The sequence below is a fragment of the Miscanthus floridulus genome, chromosome 5, assembly GCF_019320115.1.
Source record: "Miscanthus floridulus cultivar M001 chromosome 5, ASM1932011v1, whole genome shotgun sequence".
In the NCBI taxonomy this organism is placed as follows: Eukaryota; Viridiplantae; Streptophyta; class Magnoliopsida; order Poales; family Poaceae; genus Miscanthus; species Miscanthus floridulus.
Genome location: NC_089584.1, coordinates 132,466,611 through 132,486,253, shown reverse-complemented (window position 1 = coordinate 132,486,253; position 19,643 = coordinate 132,466,611). Strand labels below are relative to the sequence as shown.

The 19,643-nt window shown below is 44.2% G+C and overlaps 2 protein-coding genes across 10 annotated transcripts; one reads left to right on the top strand and one right to left on the bottom strand.

Annotated features, from left to right (window-relative positions):
• Positions 1-8,925: 8,925 nt before the first annotated feature.
• Positions 8,926-12,841, bottom strand: LOC136453658 (uncharacterized). 9 transcript variants are annotated; one of them, XM_066454220.1, is made up of 8 exons: positions 11,829-12,839; positions 11,545-11,747; positions 11,203-11,460; positions 11,056-11,126; positions 10,050-10,092; positions 9,712-9,885; positions 9,526-9,601; positions 8,926-9,237 (listed from the first exon to the last, which is right to left on the bottom strand). In XM_066454220.1, exon 1 carries the CDS (start codon positions 12,585-12,587, stop codon positions 11,871-11,873), a length of 717 nt encoding a protein of 238 aa, XP_066310317.1. In that variant the 5' UTR covers positions 12,588-12,839; the 3' UTR covers positions 8,926-9,237; positions 9,526-9,601; positions 9,712-9,885; positions 10,050-10,092; positions 11,056-11,126; positions 11,203-11,460; positions 11,545-11,747; positions 11,829-11,870. The 9 variants fall into 9 exon arrangements, with proteins under 9 accessions (XP_066310317.1, XP_066310316.1, XP_066310318.1 ...); XM_066454219.1 differs by having other exon boundaries at positions 10,050-11,126; XM_066454221.1 differs by lacking the exon at positions 10,050-10,092.
• Positions 12,586-18,923, top strand: LOC136455371 (uncharacterized). Its single transcript, XM_066455422.1, has 11 exons — positions 12,586-12,621; positions 14,310-14,598; positions 14,975-15,040; positions 16,304-16,378; positions 16,739-16,836; positions 16,996-17,069; positions 17,415-17,505; positions 17,576-17,992; positions 18,146-18,211; positions 18,395-18,472; positions 18,656-18,923. The coding sequence occupies exons 1-8, from the start codon at positions 12,586-12,588 to the stop codon at positions 17,627-17,629; spliced, it is 783 nt and encodes a 260-aa protein (XP_066311519.1). The 3' UTR covers positions 17,630-17,992; positions 18,146-18,211; positions 18,395-18,472; positions 18,656-18,923.
• The last annotated feature ends 720 nt before the right edge of the window (positions 18,924-19,643 follow it).

Here is a 19,643-nt window from a genome sequence, read left to right as displayed (position 1 = left end):
AGAGAGGTGTGTTTAGTGCTAGCGCTGCATGTTTCCACCTTCAGCGATCAAAGAAGCTTACTTGTGGACTTCTATAATACGCACCTTCGACTTGGAGGATGGAGAGAGAAAAAAATACCATACTATCTCATATTATTCTAACTAGCAAAGTGTGGATTCCATTCCTTAGAAAAACTCTTAGGCCTTGTTTGGCTGCACACAAATCCATCCCAAACTAGGATTTGTGTGCAGCCAAACAACATGCGTTATGGTGATCGGCTTGGGTTGTTCATTTTGTTGTTTGATGTTGCATATGGTTTCGGCCTGTACACACTGAACAAATCGAGGAAGCCAAACAACACCATATGCTCCCTGGATGTAGAAATGACGATGGTAATAACCGAACTTGATGGGTTCCAAAGACGTAAAACTGAAGTACCTTAAATCAAGTTTCGTTGTCTAACCTGGCATCCGGAATCGCTGCTTGTTTTTGTTTTACACACTTCATGAGCGATTTATACAGGTCCACACTTCTTGAGCGATTTATACAGGTCAGGCTGTCAGGGGCTCTTTCTCCTGTTAATAACGTGCAATGGTGTCATGAGTACTGCCCCCAGATTATTATTATCTGATCTTCCATGAGACTCGGCCGTCACTTCAAATTCATATGTCTATATCGATCAATTGGTACGGTGAAACTCCACCCACTACCGAATGCTCAGCTTTGCCGTGTGTCCACGGCACACGACAAAGCCCAAAAAATACTTGGCAAAGCTTTTGCCGAGTGTTACACTCGACAAACGGCACTCGGCGTACACAGTGCCGGCAAATGTTTCTTTGCCAAGTGTTTTCTATCGTGCACTCGGTAAAGACTTTGCCGAGTACCCAAAAAACACTCGGCGAATATTTTTCTAAAAAAAATAAAAAAAACAGCACCACCACGTCAGCCCCTCCACCAACAGCGCCGTCGCCATCGCCGGCAAGCTCATCGGCTCCTCACGCTTGACTAGCTCGCGCAGCTCCTGCACCTGCCACCACGCTCGCCGCCGACACGCCAGCCGCTGCCATGCCCGCCGCCGACACGCCTGCCGCCACCACGCCCGCCGCCGACACGCCCTCCACCACCACGCCACCACCACCACCATGCCTCCCGCCGCCGCCACGCCGCCGCCACCACCACCACCACGCCTCCCGCCGACGCCACGCCACCACCAGCACAACGCTGCCACCAGGAGAGAGAGGGGGAGCGGCGGCGGCCGGATCTGGGGAGGAGGAGGGGAGGGGCGGGAGGGGAGGGGCGGCACCCGTATCCAGAGAGGGAGGAGGGGCAGGGCCGCACCAGAGAGGGAGGGGAGGGGCGCGCCGGAGGAGGGGAGGGAGGGGAGCGGCGCGACGGCGCCGGAGAGAGGGCGCGAGCGGGCGGATCTGGGGAGGAGGCAGGGGAGGAGGGAGGGGAGCTAAGGGCCGGGCGGATCTAGTGAGGGGAGGGCGGGGCCACGCCGGAGAGGGAGGGGAGGGGGCGCGGCGGAGAGAGGGGGAGGACGGGGCCGCGCCGGTGCCGGAGAGGGAGGAGGGGAGGGGGCACGCCAGAGAGGGAGGGGAGGGGCTCACCGGCACCGGAAAAGGGAGGAGGGGAGGGAGGGGCGGCGGCCGGGAAAGGAGGGGGTGGCGCTGGCGGGAGGAGGGGAGGGGCGCGGAGGCAGCTGGGAGAGGGGAGCGGCGGATAGGGAGACGGGAGCGGGGAGCGGGGGCAGGGAGAGGGGAGTGGGGGCAGGGAAGGAGGGGGTGTGCGTACGTGTTAAGTGTGCAACGGGCGGGTGCTTTGCCGAGTGCCCTGGATCTAGCACTCGGCAAAGCAGTGTTTGCCGAGTGTCCTAGATCTAACACTCGGTAAATGATTTTTTTATTATTTATTTATTTTTCTCATTTCATGGAGGGACACGTGGCGCGATGTTTGCCGAGTGCCGTAATTTGCCGAGTGTTTTTTTTTTATATTTATCGAGTGCCGGAGTTTACCGAGTGTTTTTCAATAGAATTATCGAGTGTCAGAATGTTTGTCGAGTGCACACTCGGCAAAGAATATGATACCCGACAAAGCCTGTGATTCCGGCAGTGACAACACCCTTCCAGGAAAATGCACATTTGATTATCCGATCATAGTCAACCTTTTAGAAATTCAATGCCCCAACGCTACATTAAAACGACTGGTGGGAAGGGATGCCGTAGATCTGACATAGTATAATCATCTTAGTGCATGTTTAGTTTGCAAATTTTGAGAATTTGGCTACTGTAGCACTTTCGTTTTTATTTGGCAATTAGTGTTCAATCATGGATTAATTAGGCTCAAAACGTTCGTCTCGCAATTTTCAACCAAACTGTGCAATTAGTTTTTTTTGTCTACATTTAATGCTCCATGCACGTATCGCAAGATTCGATGTGATAGCTACTGTAGCACTTTTTGGGAATTAAACACAGCCTTAATGTGACTGATCATGTGGATGTAGGGTGACATGACCTTCACGCCTGAGGCCTTGAAGCCTGAACTGCTCGTGGGTCTCCCGCGGCTCATCTCCACCGACGCGGGAGTAACGTCACGTCGCCATGGATGCAAGTACCTCATCGCGGATGACAGGAGGGGTGAGTCGGCGAGACAACTACTGGAGCGAATCCGAGCATACCGAAAGACAGGGGATTCGTGGATATTTTTTTTTGTGCGACATTTGTTTTGTCACTCTGCCCCCCCCCCCCCCTCTCCGTGCGTTCCGCGTCGCGCGACGATACGGGAAAGGAAGGAAACCTCTCGAGGCGTCGGTCTGACCCATGCGACTACGACGCTCGCGCGTCCCTCCCTCCCAATGCGACAATCCCTCTGATAAAAGTGGAAACACATCAGTCAAACAACACAGGAATCAATCAGTCAACCAATCCAATGCATTCTATTCGTACCCACGCCCTCGCGAAGTCGCGACTACCGCCGGCCTCGTGAAGTCACGATCCGCACCGCGCCCTTCGCAGGAACCGCCGCCGCCTGCCGCGGCCGAGGGAGACATGAGGAGCAAGGATCTCATCCTCGCATCGCGCACGCTCTCTTCACGCACGACGCCGACGCCCGGCCCCGCTGCCCTCCCCCACCGGGACTCCCTCCGTGCCTCCCTCCGGCCACCGGCCGCCGCGCGCGCCGCCCTCCACGCCACACGGGCCGGCGCCCTCCGACTCACCTGCTCCCTCACCCTCCCATTTGCCACCGCCCCCACGGAAGCGAGGAGCGAGGAGGTGCCAGCCGCCCCCGCAAGGCGCTCGTCCATCGGCGCCACTACACCGGCCGGTAACCGTCCAGCAGGGTCGTGGTGCCCTGTGGCCTACTGGCCTCTCGTGAGTGCTTGTTCTTCTCCATTCCACTACTTTCCTCCAATTCCCAAATCTCATTCTCAGTGTTAGGGTTTGGACATCATTAGAGAAGAAGGAAGATTGAACTGTAAAGGCTTAGGGAGTGTGGATTTATCATCTGTTAGCCTATAATTGAATGTAATCTGTTGTTATTTTTTAGGAATCTGTTGTATTATCACATCACCACGGAATAACGCCCATGCTCGTTGCCCTGGTCAACTAGGGACTCAGCGCCCTGATAGATGGTGTCTCAGTCGCCAATCACCATAGTAGCAGCACATCACAGGAAAGAATAGATCGAACTGCAATTATGTATTAGGCAAAGGTGATGTGTGCTATTGCTTGTTTTAATCAGGAATGCAGCAACATGTGTGCCAATAATCAGTTCCCTTGATCTATTACACGAATGAACCAAACATATTTTCTGATATGTTCCACGAATTAACAATACTCTGTCTTGGATTGGAATGCATCAGCACCTTGCAACTTTTGTTCCACGCATAACTACTAATCTGTCCCCTGGTATTCCATGCATAACCACTGATCTGTCCCTTGGTATTTGTTTCACAAACAACCACTAATTTGTTATTGGTATCCCCTAATCTCACGGGCATTATCATGGCATTATCAAAGGCGCCACAGGCCCAGAAAATTTCCATATGACTACTATCTATTGAGTTCATGGCATTATTCATTTTGTTCTTAATTCATGTCATTAGCCATAAAAAGTTATACAGTACTCTATGCAAGTTATACGATATGCCTATCTTTTTTAGCACTTGTGAATTTTTGGTAATGAACTTTCAGTTATTATCTAAAGATGGCTCAACCTTCTTTCTCTCGCAGACTGATGCCAGTAATTGTAGATGGTTATTTTAGGGTAGTGGCTGCGGACGGACATTTAAGGTAGCAAGCCTAATGTTTTGTGTCTATGGCAAGTTATGGAATAATAATGTTATATGGAACAAAAAATTGATAAACCTTTTACTTTATATCAGGTGTGTGTCATGTTCTGATGGAGCAAAGAGTCAATTTTAGAAAAGTAGTGGTAGCAAGCCGGTGCTGAACCGCATTTCGTGCTTTCCTTTGTGTGTTTTTGGTAATTGTGATTTGCTTTGATTATTCTGAAGTTAGCCAATCCAGTAAGCGAGTCATATTAATGGCTTTGTGATGGACCAATACAAGTTGGTAACAAACCTTAGAATATACTCAGCACACCAACAAGGACTTAACAACTGATTACTAAACCAATGATGCTGTGACATTGGTCACTTATATATTTATCAAACAATAAGTATTACCCAGACTAAAATGATACAGAATTTGAACTAAATTGATTTTATTTGGTTGACGACTTGGGTTTACGCCATTAGAACACAAGGGTCAAGAGCTCAGGGCTGTAAAGGACTTGGATGTGGCTCAAATTTTCTGCATTGGCTTACAATTATTATCATGTAGAAGTGTTTTTGAGCTTTCCTTTCAAGGATATCTCATGGCTGTGCTGCATATTCATAATATAAGGATTTGTGATATACTGCTTGTGAACGCCCACCAGGTATTCGCACCCCTTCTCTTCCCTTCCTTCTATCTGAAACCGAGCAGCGAGCACCCAAACCCTATTAGGATTTGATCTAATTAAAGTTCGTATATGTATTTGCCTAATGAATACATTTTTTTTGCAAAATTTATTGGGTGTACATGTGTACACCATGCTCTTTACTGGGTCTGCCCCTGGTTGCGATTATTGATTGATATATTTGTTGATTCTTTTAGGTTCATAGATGGTAGAGACGGTGTTCATCCCCTCTTTAGAAGGGATGGAGCATGTCAAGGCTCTAACCAAGCCCTTCCTTGATGTCTGCAAGCAAATCTTACCTGTCCTAGGTAACTCATCTGCTTCGCTATCAGCTGCATATAAACTTGGAGTTTTGGATGGTTGCAAATAGTTTCGTGTTCCTTTATGCTTGTTTGGGATGAAATATGCAAGGCATATTAGTACTCATTTTGGTTCTTTTATTTAGTTAAATTAGATGAAAAAATTAAAATAGTTGACATTGGTTTTATGAATGAAATTTATTTGCACTTTAACTGGACAAACAATCATCATAAGCAAGTGCCGCAAGCACGTGGTTATCACAGAGGTTCACATCCTTTGTTCAGATTTTGACAATGAAGATTGCTAATTATTTTCTTTTGTAAAATTATTTGCCACAGTTTTGGTCCATCCTTTTATTTGTTGCTTTATTTGCCATAGCCTTGTGATGTCCAAGTGTATTCAAACTGATCTTTGGCCAACTTAATGTAGGTATTGGCAGCTCTTGATATTGTTCGTCAAGGTGCTAATGTTATGCTAAGGAAGTAGCTAAATTCAGTCCTTGATGCTGAGCTTGGTCCTAACTCCTGACTGGTCCTCCAAGTTCAGGAGTTTCGACTATGAACTGCTAGCTGCAGCTAGCATCGGTCAGGTTGGTTCAGCAGAGAAAGTTGTCTTATGTATGCTAAAAAAGGTTTACCAATTCTATTTGTATTTATGAGTTTTGACTAAAAAAGTTTGATTTGCATTTCTTTGTATTTCTAATTCTTACCTCTTGTTTATTGTATTTGTGAGTTTGGTTCAAAAAAGTTTTGGTCAAGGTTTAGCATGTGGCACTGGTATATGAAGCAATGGCGAGGCCAGAAAATGATAGACCCAATTAAATTCGAAACTTATTTGTTCTCCTGAATCAAAAGTACACAATGGATTCAGAAGATTTAGTGTTTGCTTAAGTTATTTTTCTATAAATCCTTTGACTGTAAATGAGGTCTGATATTTTCAGAAAACTACCCGAGAATTTAGAATATTCAAGGAGTCAATTTCATAATTTTTAATTAAGCTTTAGGTTTTATTTTTGTCAGTGTTTGCATTTGTTTCAGAATTGTTCTATCAACCAGCAAGTTCTCGGTAAATTTACTTCCCCAAAGAAATGCATCAAGTAGTGAAACCATGTAGGCCTTGAAGTTTCCTGCATTCCAATTTCAGGCTGAGGGGATCTTTCGCATTAATTCGGAGAATGACCAAGAGGAACACACGAGGGACCAGCTGAACAAAGGAGTTGTACCTGATGACATTGGTGTTCACTGCTTGGCTAGCCTGATTAAGGTAGGACATCTGTCAGCTTGAAATAACCATGAAACTATGTTTAAATTGGACATTTAAATTGGACAGGTATGGTTTAGAAAACTGAAACGTCTGTACATTTAAATTGGGCAGGCATGGTTCGGGGAACTTCCAGAAGGAGTCCTCGATGGCCTTTCCCCTAAGCAAGTGCTTCAATGCAATTCTGAAGAGGAGTTCCTTGAGCTTGTGACGATGGTCTCTCCACATTCTGAATTATAAACATGGATGTTTTGTAACTTATTGATTTAGTGATCATGATGCCATAAAACTTGGTTGAAAATGCCTCATTTTGTGAATCCGTTCTTGGCCTCATAAATGCTTGAACATGCCTCGTAGTCTTGAACATGCCTCATAGTCATTATGCGACATTTATTATGTGATAAAAATATTTGGTTATATAATATATGAGACGTGAATTTTAAAGAATTTGATTATTTTATCTTGTTTTATTTTTACGAACTTTGACTTTTGGATTAAATGTCACTTTAACGTCGTATTTAATTTCACAGTGTTGTTATTTTTTGTGTGTGATCCGTATATTTTTAGTACAAAAGTTTAGCTATCTCGTAGCAACGCACGGACACGCTACCTAGTTTTATCAATAACTAGGTAGCATGTCCGTGCGTTGCTACGGGACAACTAAATCTTTTGTACTAAAAACACACGGATCGCACAATAAGATAACAATATTGTTAAATTAAATACCGATGTCAAAGTGACATTTAATTCAAAAAGTAAAGTTTGTGAAATTAACACAGTCACGGAGAGCGCGACGTCGCAGGCTCACAAACTCTACTGTATAGATTTTTTCGTGATACAACTAAGATAATATTTTATATCGGCAAAAAGAATTCTACGATATTCATTTCTTTCATGCGTCAATAAATCCATGAATAAGTTCCGCTGCATCTCCATATAATCATGTACACACAGGTTCGAGTATATATGTAAATAGGTTCGTGCCCGTGCGTTGCTACGGGACAGCTAAACTTTTATACTAAAAACACACGGATCGCACGATAAGATAACAATACTGTAAAAGTATATGACCGACGTTAAAGTGACATTTAGGGTCCGTTTGGTTCGCACCCAAACTTTGCCGCACCACGCCGCACCTTCCGCGCCGCAAGTTTGGCGTGCGTTTGGTTTGCTGCGGCAGTTGCGGCATTCCGCGGCCTCGCCATCGCGTGCCAGTGCATTTTTGCTGCCAAAACATGCCGCAAGTGCGGCGAACGAAATTGGCGTCGCCGCAGCTCTGGCGTGGCATGCACCGGCTGCGAACCAAACGGACCCTTAATCCAAAAAGATAAGTTCGTGAAATTTACACAATCACCGAGAGCGTGGCGTCGCGGCTCACAAACTCTACCGTGTATATCTTTCCGTGATGCGGCTAAGATCATTTTTTATACCGGTAGGAAGAGATTTCCGATATTCATTTCTTTCGTGCGTCAATAAATCCATGAATAAATTCCACCACATCTCCATACCATCTTGTACACGGCGCTGGCAAGCGAATTAGCCACAACTTATGTAATTAATTTTATAATTAGCTCATGTTTAGTCCTCCTAGTTGATATCTCAAAATTCAATGTGATAGGGACTAAAGTTTAGTCCTAGGATCCAAACATCCTTAATTCTCGACTCCTGCAGGCTGCTCACTTGCACCATCATGCCTATATGTCTGCACGTATATACTCTAATGTCAGAACATCTAAGATGGTCTTTATCGCACACTCTTTGAAAATACTATACTGTAGCGGTACTGTAGCACAAAGCCGGAAAAGCTCGAAATCGTGGCTCCTCCTCTTCTCAGTTTATTTTCTGGCTCGAAATCCAAAAAACAGCTCCGTGCTACATTGCTGCTACAGTGATTTCATAGAGTAGCCGAAGCCCTTGGGAGCTATGCCAAACACAACTGTAGAATCCAAAAGAAACACACATAATCGCACGTATATATATGGAACATATAGTAGATAGAAAATGTGACGCTTAGAAAAATCACGTGCACAAAGGGAACGAGGGTTTCCATCTGATGGAGGAAAAGAGAAAGAACAAAAACGGAACCAGAAAAGAATACTTGGACGGAAACGTATTCCACGGAAAAAACATAAGGTTCCACGATGGTTGAAACTGAGACACTTTAGAATTATTAGGTTGGACGAAAATTTAGGGTAGTAAGAAATTTTGCCTCTTTAGTATTAGATATAGATATAGATTGAAATTATGGACCGACATAAAGAAGCAACAAGAATAACACGGGAAGAAGAGAGAAAAAACAAGGGCAACAAGGTCATTTTATGTGAGCCGTCCACAAGTTACAACCAACTAGCGGGTAACCCCGCGCGGCAATCCGACAATATACACGATATATAACAGATTTAGATGCAGTGACAAAGGCGCTATTTGTCCAGCAATTATGATTGAAACATAATGTTTAGCTGTCTTGCAGGAAGGGCATAAATTAATACTTCAGACCGAAACAATATATCAAAGAAGTGAACTGATATGAGTTATGCAAGGGTACACGTAAGTAAAGGTACGTGTAACCGTGTATAAAAAAACAGATTACAAATAATTGCACAATTTGTACATGGAGCATATGACTACAAAAGTATGAAGTAGGTACTAATCTTGCATACGTGCTCAACAGAAAGGCGCCGAAATCTGCTTTAATTTGTACTTCAAGCAATTGATCCCTGCGTATATATCCAAACCTGATGGTAAAAGTAAAGGAGTTTAACCATCAGAGCATTCTATTGATGAAAGTTTTTTATCGAGTGAATGGGATGGGATTATTTTCGATAACAAAAGGGTGTTGTAGTGGAGGTAACAGAATTGTATATAGAGGGCCCAAAACCAATGTGGCCCTTACTGTGTTGATGGTGTCTACTACAAATTAACCTAAAATAGTAGAAGTTGCATTAAGGGACAAAGAATGGTATTAGTGCTATAGAGGACAAACAGGAATGGCAGGGAGAAATTAATATTGCATATTTATTTACCATAAGGTTCAGGAATCAATTCTCTTTCTTTTGCACCTAGAACAATTGACTGTCGCGTACGTATGCAAAAGAGAAGCTGTAAAGAAAACCACACAGAAAATGTTTTAGTAAGTAAGAAACAAAGTCCTGTATTGATAAATGGTGCGGGAGATGTTATGAAGAAATCTTGGTCCAAAAAAATATTACCCTGTAACAAAGGGGTAGCGTCGTAGCCTGTTCGCTTGCTCGTAAACGATCGTAAATTTCCAGCCGGGAACAGTGTTTTTCTCTCACACCAAACCAGTCAGCAGTAAATAATCCACGATACGATACGGCCTCCCGAACAGGCTGCATATAGCCTATGCAGCCCTTAGATTGAACCTGAAATATAGCAAGGGCTGTGTCAGGGAACAATTAATTGCAGGCAGATCTTTTGAATAAAAAATTGTGCAATGGGAGTAATCGCCTAGGCTGAGAACATTGGTCTGATACATCACAAAAAATTTTGCTGTACAACATATTCGGATCTTGACTTAGATTCATACTCATGTTACGGGCTCAGCAGCATGAACAGTTCAGCTGGCAGGGCTGTACAAAAGATTAGCTATCAAGGATCAGCAATAATGGCTGACGAAGAGTAACATGAATAAATTTAGTTTTTTAATAACAAGGAAAGATAGCATCCTAAACATCTTGAATAGAGGTGGCTGCAATATATGCGAAGGAAATACGATGGAATTAGACAGGAAACCTCGGTCCAACTAATTAAAGAACCACAGGTAAGTGCTCGAAAGGTAACTGCAAAAGCAGAAAAGTTGGGTGTCGAGTAGCAGCATGAAAGCGGAAGCATATGCTACATTTGTATTTCTTGGGCGTAAAAATCAGCACACATAGGGTTAAGATATGGAAGCACAAAAATCTAGAAGAACATTCAGGTGGTATCATAAGAATCACTGCAATAAGCACTTATCAAATTGACCAGATGAAACCATTATAACAACAATGCTCTCTTTCCCAAAGGCAGCACCATCAAGCAATCAAACAAACAAACAAAGGTTGGCAGACAAATTATCTTAGAATAACAGTAATGTGTTAATGTAGGTCACCAACAGTAGGGAAAAAAGTCGATTCATAATAAAAGTTAGGTTGAGTGAAAAGGAGAATCTCAGCAACCTAAGACAGGAAAAGTAGGACCACATTATCTATAGGAATTGAGGATACCAGTGTAGTATATGTCGGAGATATGTTTTTGTCAGGAGCAACCCAAAAACCTTGATAATATAATCACACAATGGTCATATAGAAGAATGTACACAATCTGTCATAACAAAAAGGCAACTATATTTTTTACGGTCAAAACCTCGTCCTGCGAGTAGAAATGTATTATTCCCACGTGGCAAGCTAGAGAGCAGAAATATCAATAGATAGGCAACGGGGTAGCATAATATGAGAAAATGCACATGAGAAGTCAATTTCAGATTATCTAGGATAAGCTGAGTTGGAGTGGGAACGATACATCTAACACGATCAGAAACATAAGAAAGCACACACCTTATTACTACTACAGGTGGAAGTATGACCTGTCATTGCTGCTCTTTGTACTGGAAAGGAGAAAGTATAAACTGCACATACAGCAAAATGGATAAAGAAATATGGACCCGAAGGCAAGAGCATAGGAAAAAGAAGCTTATTTTATACCTGTATCTTCAGTACCGGCACTGCATGGCGGCGGGCTAAATAGAAAGACCAATTTCTAGGCAACCATCACCATGGCGTGAGGTTGGGGAAGGAACACAACAGAATCCAGATGACGAATCAACGGTAACCCAGATCCGGAGAAGAAGTTTTGCAATGCGGTTTGGAAATGGGACGGTAATATGGATGGAGCATCAACCATTGACAGAGACGGTAATATGGATGAAGCATCAACCATTGAGAGTTCATTGCTGGAGGTGCCTGCAGCAGTAACTGAATAAAATAAGCACAAAAGTAAACCATGGGTGTCTTCCAAAGCAGTAACCGGAGATGCAATGGACTTACCACGTACTAAAGGATGCAGCAGGACTGCTTGCACAGTTTGGGATTACTAAACATCAAGAAAATTAAAAGGAACCTGCAAACTAATCTTAGCACCTAAAAGCTGCATCACCTCAATTTGAGCAAATATAAATTGGCCCAGTACGCGTCGGTAGAAGCCGTGGAGGACGACGGCGGAGACCGCAGCGAGGATGACGGCGGAGGGTCTGTACGGACGACGGGGGGTAAAGGAAGGGTTTTTTATCCTGGGATCTGTTCTCGTATGCAGTGGATCGACATGAACTCACCAGATTTGGGCGTTGTGGATGGGGATGAACATCAGCAGCTTGTCAGGTCCACCCGACGGCGCTGCTCCGGGGCCATGCCGCGGTGATGGTGCCGCGGGGCTGCGCCGCCGAGCCCCGCAAGCGAGATGGCCGGGGGCGCCTCCGCGCTGTTGCCGGACCCAGTAGCGGCGGCGCTACTGCGGGGCGATGCGGCCACGGCGCGCGGCGGCGGAGGTCGCAGGCGGGCACGCGGCGGGCGGAGGTCGCAGGTGGGGTCGCAGGCGGCGGATTTCGTCTCTGTCGTTGCCCCCGCCGCTGTGCATTTTTTTTACAACACACATTAGCAAACACACACACACACACACACATGGATTTTTTTTTCTCCTCCGGCCGCTGCTCGTAGATGTCCAGCAGCTTCTCCAGGTCCTTCCTCTGCTCGAACAGCTTCAACATCTCCTCCTCCTTCTGCGGGCTCACCTGGCTCTGGTTCGCCGCCGGCTGCTGCGACCCGGCCACACCGCGCTTGCCGCTGGACGCGTCGGCGTTGCTGCCCACGGCGACGTCCCTGGCGTTGAACCCGCTGCCGATGCCGTTGCCGTTGTTGTCGTTCTGCTGCCTGGGCAGGGTGGGCGGCAGGATGGCGAGGCTGTAGACCATCTCGGCGCTGGGCGAGTCGAAGCTCTGCGCCTCCGTCTGCAGCCACTGCTCGATGGACGCGCGCTCCAGAGCGCCCGTGCCGATCAGGTCCGGGTTGCCCTGCTTGGCGTCCGCGCCGGCCATGGCGATGGCGGCGGCGGCGACGGATCTGTCATTTGTCCTTTGTCCTTGCACAGAAAAAAAATTATGATACGTGATATGTCATCTGTGAAGATCGGAGGTGGAAGAAAGATGTAGGCAGTTGGATCTTAATTATATAGTGAAAAAAATTCGCTGCATGAAATCGACTCTTTTTTTCCGTTGTGATGGGCGATTAAGGCAGGTGAGGGTGTAGTAGGCTGTGCGGGGCCCGCTGGGACTGCAGCGCTGGCGTGGGGGCCTGCGGGTGAAATTAAGGTCCTCCTTCGCAGCGCTGGTGTGTGCTCCGGCTCTGTCACTGTTCAGCCGCAGGAGCCGTTAGTTCGTGAAATTTGAATTTTAGGGTTACTGCAGCACCTTCGTTTTTATTTGGCAAATAGTGTCCAAACATTGACTAATTAGGCTCAAAACGTTCATCTCGCAATTTCCCACCAAACTATGCAATTAGTTTTTCTTTTCGTCTACATTTAATGCTCCATGCATGAGCCGCAAACATTCGATGTGACAGGTACTGTAGCAACTTTTTGAAAATTGAGGTGGAACTAAACAAGGGCTTAGTGATTTTAGTGAACAGTGCTACTACAATATAGGAGAGAGAAAAATAACTCTATAAACAGTGTCGGTGGAAGCCGGAGCCGCACGAGCTGAAACAAACGGCACCTAAATTGTGTGAGCGATGGGCGCACCCCAGCCCCTGTACGCCCCTCAATCAAACGTCCAGTAGCTTGGCTTGGTTGTAAAAAATCTCCACGCCTGTCTCAGCACTGGTAGCGGTCAGTTGCTCTGGCTCTCATCCTAAAAATTCTAGGAGCGTTTGATCTCTTTCTCTGTCATGTGTCCAGCATCGAGTGGAGGGACGAACAGGCGGTGGGGTGCGCCCAGCGCTCACACAATTTATTTCCGCCTGCGGGTGGGAGGCGAGCGTGGCGGGAATCGGACGGCAGCAAGCAGCATCGGGCGGCCAGCAGTGGGTCACTGTAGTGATATGTGTGGAGGAAATGAGGGTTCACTGTTGAGCTACAACGACGTTCACCAAGATTAGAGATCTCTATAAGATAGATAGATATGGTCATGCCAGCTCCGTGCAAATATAATTAAAAGTTACGGTTTGTTATCTTTTCAGCTACAAAAACTTTCAAGAAGATTCGTTTGCGAAGAGTTGTCATCTGAAAAAATGGCAACAAGGTCCGTTTAGATGAGTTAGAGCTAGTTAGTGGTTAAAGCTAAAAATTATACTTAATCACTTGGAGTTTGTTGCCTTATAACAAGTCGAAGACTTTAAAGTCCTCTTAAAACTTAGTCTGCCTATTCGGACGTGTTAGAAGTATGTCGGCTAGTTTGTAGATAACCCTTTTTTTTAGTAATTAAATAGCATTTGCAAGCGTTTTCCTTATATCATTCTCTAAATCATCATATAAAGAGTCATTTCTCAATATATTTTCATCCTCCAATAGTTTGAGTTTCTTTGTAACCAGCGAATAATCCAAAATAAAAAATTAATTATATTTGGTGATCTAATTAAAAAGTTGTTATTTTTTATTCCTTATGATCATGTTAAGTGAATCTGCTTTACTTAAGCCCCCTTTGACACGGCTCATCTAAAACGGCTTCATCGGTGAAGCCAAAGCCAGTGAAGCCAGAAAAACTGGCTTTTTCTGGCTTCTAGTTCATTTTAACCCCGGCTTATAAAACGACTTTACACTACAGTGCCTCGATTTGCGTAAAATAGATGAAGTCGAATCCCGCATAAGCCGTGCCAAAAGACCCTTAATATCCCTCGTTCAACTCGGCAACTCCGACCTTGGGGAGGGAGACGGGAGAAGTGGGAAACGGGGAACGGCGAGAACACGCGGATTTCGCTGCGGCCTGCGGGAGAAGAAAAAGCATGCGGTCGACGGTGCTGGTGCCGCGGAGCCTGCGGAAGGCGTCCGTCCCGACGACCCTGCTCTCAGACCCGACGCCCGGCAGCCTCCAGCCCACCCGCCTCGCCGCCCATGTAAGGCCCTGTTTAGTTCCCAAAAAATTTGTGCAGTACCCGTCACATCGAATCTTGCGGCACATGCATGGAGTACTAAATATAGACGAAAAAAAACTAATTGCACAGTTAGGTGAGAAATCGCGAGACGAAACTTTCAAACCTAATTAGTCTATAATTAGACACTAATTGCTAAATACAAACAAACGGGCTACGGTACCCAAAACCAAAAAAATTTTGGCTTCTAAACGCGGCCTAAGTATGCACGCGAGCGGCCTTCCCTGCCCACCGGCACCGCGCAATCTCAGCACGGGCACCTCGTAAACCCTAAACCCTGCAGCTCGAGTAGTCGAGTTCTTCTGATTTACCTCTTATCATCGGTTTCCCGGCTTGTCAGGTCAACGGTGCCGGCTCCTCGTGCTCTGTCTACCTCGCCTCTGGCCGCCGCGTCTACAGGATCGAGGTTTGCGTCCCCTGCTATTGCTCCTCATTTCGTACAACTGAACTATTTTGCAAATCATGCTCGCCTGTAAACAAGCTAGTTAGAGTGTTCGGCAGTGATTTGCAACATCACCCCTTTGGATATCATTTTTTTTACAACAACCTCTTTGGATATCATTGTGGTAGATGTTAGGTCCTCAATGCAGTACAACAACAACAACATAATCTTTCAGTCCCAAGCAAGTTGGGATAGGCTAGAGTTGAAACCCACCAAGAGCCCCAAATCACGGTTCAGATACTTCAATAGCTGCTTTTCAAGCACTCCTATTCAAATATAGATCTCTAGGTATATCCCAAGCTTTCAAATCTCTTTTTATTGCCTCCCCCATGTCAATTTCGGTCTTCCTTTACCTCTCCTCATATTATTAGCTTGGCTTAGGACTCCACAATGCATAAAATTGTGGGTACTGAAATTGTTGTGTGATTGTTCAATTGCTGATTTCCTGTTGATATTAGAGATTACAGTGGTGAGGGTCTGAGTGAGGTATGTTAGTAGCAGAACGAGAATGTGTAGCCCATTTCACTGTTTTTACAGTGACATTTTTGTGAAGTTGATTTTTCATTCTCTTTCCTTGGATATGAAAGATAAGCCTTGATGGTGCGATGCTGTCCAAAGGAAAGGAGAGCCTTTTGATTCCTGATAATGCACAGATATGATTCCATCATTCTCAGGTGTTCTGTTTCTCTCCCTCTGTCTTTCAGTTACGCTTATTGAAAAAACAATTCTCTATGGAAGGTCATAAGTTCGTCGGTTGTGGATCGCTGCCCACATCGTTCTGAGATCCAGAGTGTAGCTCTCGCAGAGGGCGAAGGTGCAGTCTTCAGCATTTAATGATAACATGGTGCAGAATCTTATTTCTCAAATTAAAATTATAAAATACGGTAGTTGCAATAGTCCTTTGGGAAATGTTACAATATGCGTCCAAGTAGCCACCAAAATCTATGCTGAATGCATCGACATCTTATTGTACTGCTTTTGAGTTCTTATCCACCTTTACCAGCTGAAACTATTATTGATATTAGAGAGCCTGCATGAGTAGCATGCCATACATACATTATATTATAGCTAGAGGAAATGATATTAGATCAGCGTTTGCTTCATTTTTTTCTAGCAAGCATTGCCTACCATATCTAAAGTTTTCTGATGATGTGGTTTGTTGGATCTTCAAAAGGATTTTTGGCTATTTAGCTGGTTTCAATCCTTTTGTGTTTTGTGGCATTCCAGATGACTGTTTGATTCTTGGAACGGTTGACTCATATGGTCACCTTATTGTATCTTGTTTGGACATCGTGGCTGATGGTAACTTCACTATCTTGTCTTAAACATGGTGTGAATAAATATGAAAAATATGTAAACCATTGATTATGTTTTTGCTTCTGCCAATAAGAGAGCTTGTTGTGTAGTAATGGATCCGCTGTTTTAGCCTCTTTTTTCCATTTTTGGTCATGGTAGATACCATATGCTCTAATCAAACCTAGTTTCAATGTTGACAAATAAGTTTCAATGTATGTTTTTACCATCGTTTGGAAGTCAAACCTAGTAATTTATCACAAAGTTGATCACATTCTCGAATGGTAATATGATTTTTTCTTTCAAACAAGTACGTGCTAGTTTCGATTTTGAAGGAAGGTACAGCATACCAGTACTAAACTTGCTCAGACATCGACAGGACGTCCTATTCAGTACCACCTCGTGATTGTGGTGTTGGGGAAGGCAGTTGGGCTGGGATATGCTTTAGCCCGATACAGCAATCCATGGTATATTTGTATTTTTTATTACATATTTACTTCAATTTCCCTTGTTGACTTGTAGTTTGTAAAAACTTGTGATACGTTTTCTAGTGACCTTTGTATGGTTTAGCATAAGAACCAGCATGTTCACTGAGTACATAAAATCCATGCTATTGATCTTTTCAGGTAGCTGTTGCTCGTGAGTTGTGCAAGACCATTGATATCTATGATCAAGACATTCATGTTCGCAGTTTACGCACGTAAGTTTACTCATGCAAGAATTCTGGCATTGTGCCAACTCGTCCAACTGCCTTTTTTTCTATGTCAGATTCTGCTGATAAATGACACCCTTCAGATAAAATAAATGCTAACCCATTACATTGTTGGCTACAGCTAGTGCCTACACTACAGGCTACAGCCTACCCAAAATGACTCTAGCTTACTCAATTGTTAACTCTCTTATATGATCTTTGCATGCCCAAACTTTATATTCAGAGGCTGCTGTGAATTCAACACGTAGACCCATGGGTCCTCTAGTAGCATCCATAATCTCACAATTATAGCCTGTAATTTGCATGATTTAGCGGGTAAAACTTAAATTGCAGGTTATGGTATCCATCTTCATTTAGCTTTGTTCAATGCTCGCCACAAGTGAATGGAAGTAGTTCTCTCTTGGCAATTGCGGGAGGTTCTCAGGTTAGACTCTAGCTCAGCCTTTGTTAAATTTGCTTTTTCTGTTGTCTTTCCTCATGGTAAATAGTTGCAGCTGAGCATCTGTATCAGGTACAATAAGGAAAATGGACAAAAGATACTGGGATGACAAATGCAGACAGAGTGATTATATGCAGTTGCTCATCAATTCCTTAAAAATTCAACGAAAGCAATCGAAACAACCTGCGAGGATCATAGATGGTGACAGCACGATCAGTTCCGCCACTACCAACCAGTCCTGAGGGCGAACTACATGTGGAGTATATAATGTCTCCAACTGATCCAGAAATGCGTTGTACGCATCCCCCATTGAGAATGGACAGAAAGACTGCAATAGAGCTTCTGGCCAAGGCTGCAATAGAGCTTTTGTCTAGTTGTCTGAATCAGTCCGGTTTGATTGATCAGTTTGGTGTCCATTTTTGTATGTAGGTGGTCTGCTCTGTCAAGATGGGTGGGCTGCTCCAAGTATGAGGTTTGATTTAATTCCTTCTGATTTTACTTGATGTATATGTAATGTTGTAATTTATTGCTGGAAGAATCTTGAAGTGCATAAATAGGAACAAGATGTTCATGCAGAAAATCACACGAAGAAGTTTTCAGCAAGTCTATTTGCTCTCCTGTGCAGATTACAGGCCTTTCGTTCTCATCAGTTGACCAATCTTTTATCTACGTCCAAGGTGTTGATTATGAGGTATACATTTGATTTGTATTCTGTGGACCTTGATCACATACAGCTTCAGCTATTAGCAGTCTGTTACTCTGTCATACTGTGTGAGATTGAAATTGGGATGCCTAATTGTATTGCAAAACCTCCATCGTGATAGTGTCATTTATGTTGAATTCTAATATAGGCTCAGTGACATACATACTGCAGATTACCTGTGGACATTGGAAACAAGGTGAGCGAGCATTCTCATTTTGAGGGGATTCCAACTGGTTGGGATTTTCAAAGGTATTCCCATCTCCAGGCCCCATTTTTAAAGCCCAAACATAATATAAATACAGAATATAGGCTTGTCAGCAAATGTGTGCATAAAAATGCACAACTACCTGAATACAAATGCAGTCAGATGATTCTTGCGGCAAGGGACATTATATGTTTTTGACAACCTTTGTTGTTTTCAAATCGCTGCAGTGTGCCAACAATGATATGATAGCATGGTGGTGCGAATCTGGAAGTATCTTCATTGCTGATGCTAGGCAGCTATAAGATCAATATCCCCTTCATCTGAGCTATATTTGTATGTGTTGTGTTTTTTCATTTCTGTTAGAACGCGATGTTTACAGGACTTAACTCTCCAGTACCCAGTAGCATGCGAACTCATGCTCATCGGCCATTATGGTTATTGAAAAACGTGATTATTTCAGATTTCATCCAGCAAATTGAATTGAATTGAATTCAATCAGCCTGTTCGCTGGTTGGTTTTGTGGGCTGATAAGCTCGGCTGGTGCTGATTTGTTGCGAGAGAAAAACACTGTTGGTTGGCTGATAAGCCCTAGCTGAAACCAACAAACGTAGAGCCTCTTTGGCACGGCTTATGCCGGCTTCGGCTTCATCTATTTTGCGCAAACTGAGGCACTATAGTGTGAAGTCGTTTTGTAAGCCGGGGTTAAAATGAATTAGAAGTCGGAAAAAACCAGTTTTTCTGCCTTCACCGGTGAAGCCGTTTTGGATGAGCCATGCCAAAAGGGCTGTAGAAGGGGTACTGGGTTGTACAGTATCAGTACCACCAATCATTGCTATCTTTTATTAAAGGAGTATCAGCAGTCATCAAATCACAACTTCACACTTTATATTGAGTATTTTGATCATTCATGCACCAACAAACTTCAAATTTCGGAAGAGAAGCGCCAAGTTTTATCAGAGAAAAAACAGAAATGAACTGTGATATGCTGCCCTACACAAAGTACACACCCCTGGAAGCTCCGTAGCATTAGGATGTTTCAATTTACTTTTTTTTAACATGTTTCAATTAGCTTAGTAAGCTTGCTCAATTTTATCTAAGATAAGTAAAAAAAACAGATTTCAATTGTGATAAGGTGGCCTACAAACAGGTAGGTAGGCGACCCTGGACACTACGTAGCATTATGATGTTTCAGTTTGATTTCAAGGAAGCCTGCTT

Bases quoted from the DNA above. Each gene is read 5' to 3' on its own strand.
- LOC136455371 (XM_066455422.1), top strand. From the start codon at position 12,586: ATGGCGATGGCGGCGGCGGCGACGGATCTGTCATTT. The intron at 14,599-14,974 runs GTAAGGCCCTGT...CCGGCTTGTCAG, and splicing joins CCACCCGCCTCGCCGCCCAT to GTCAACGGTGCCGGCTCCTC. The intron at 17,070-17,414 runs GTAAGTTTACTC...CTTAAATTGCAG, and splicing joins CATGTTCGCAGTTTACGCAC to GTTATGGTATCCATCTTCAT.
- LOC136453658 (XM_066454217.1), bottom strand. From the start codon at position 12,587: ATGGCCGGCGCGGACGCCAAGCAGGGCAACCCGGACCTGATCGGCACG.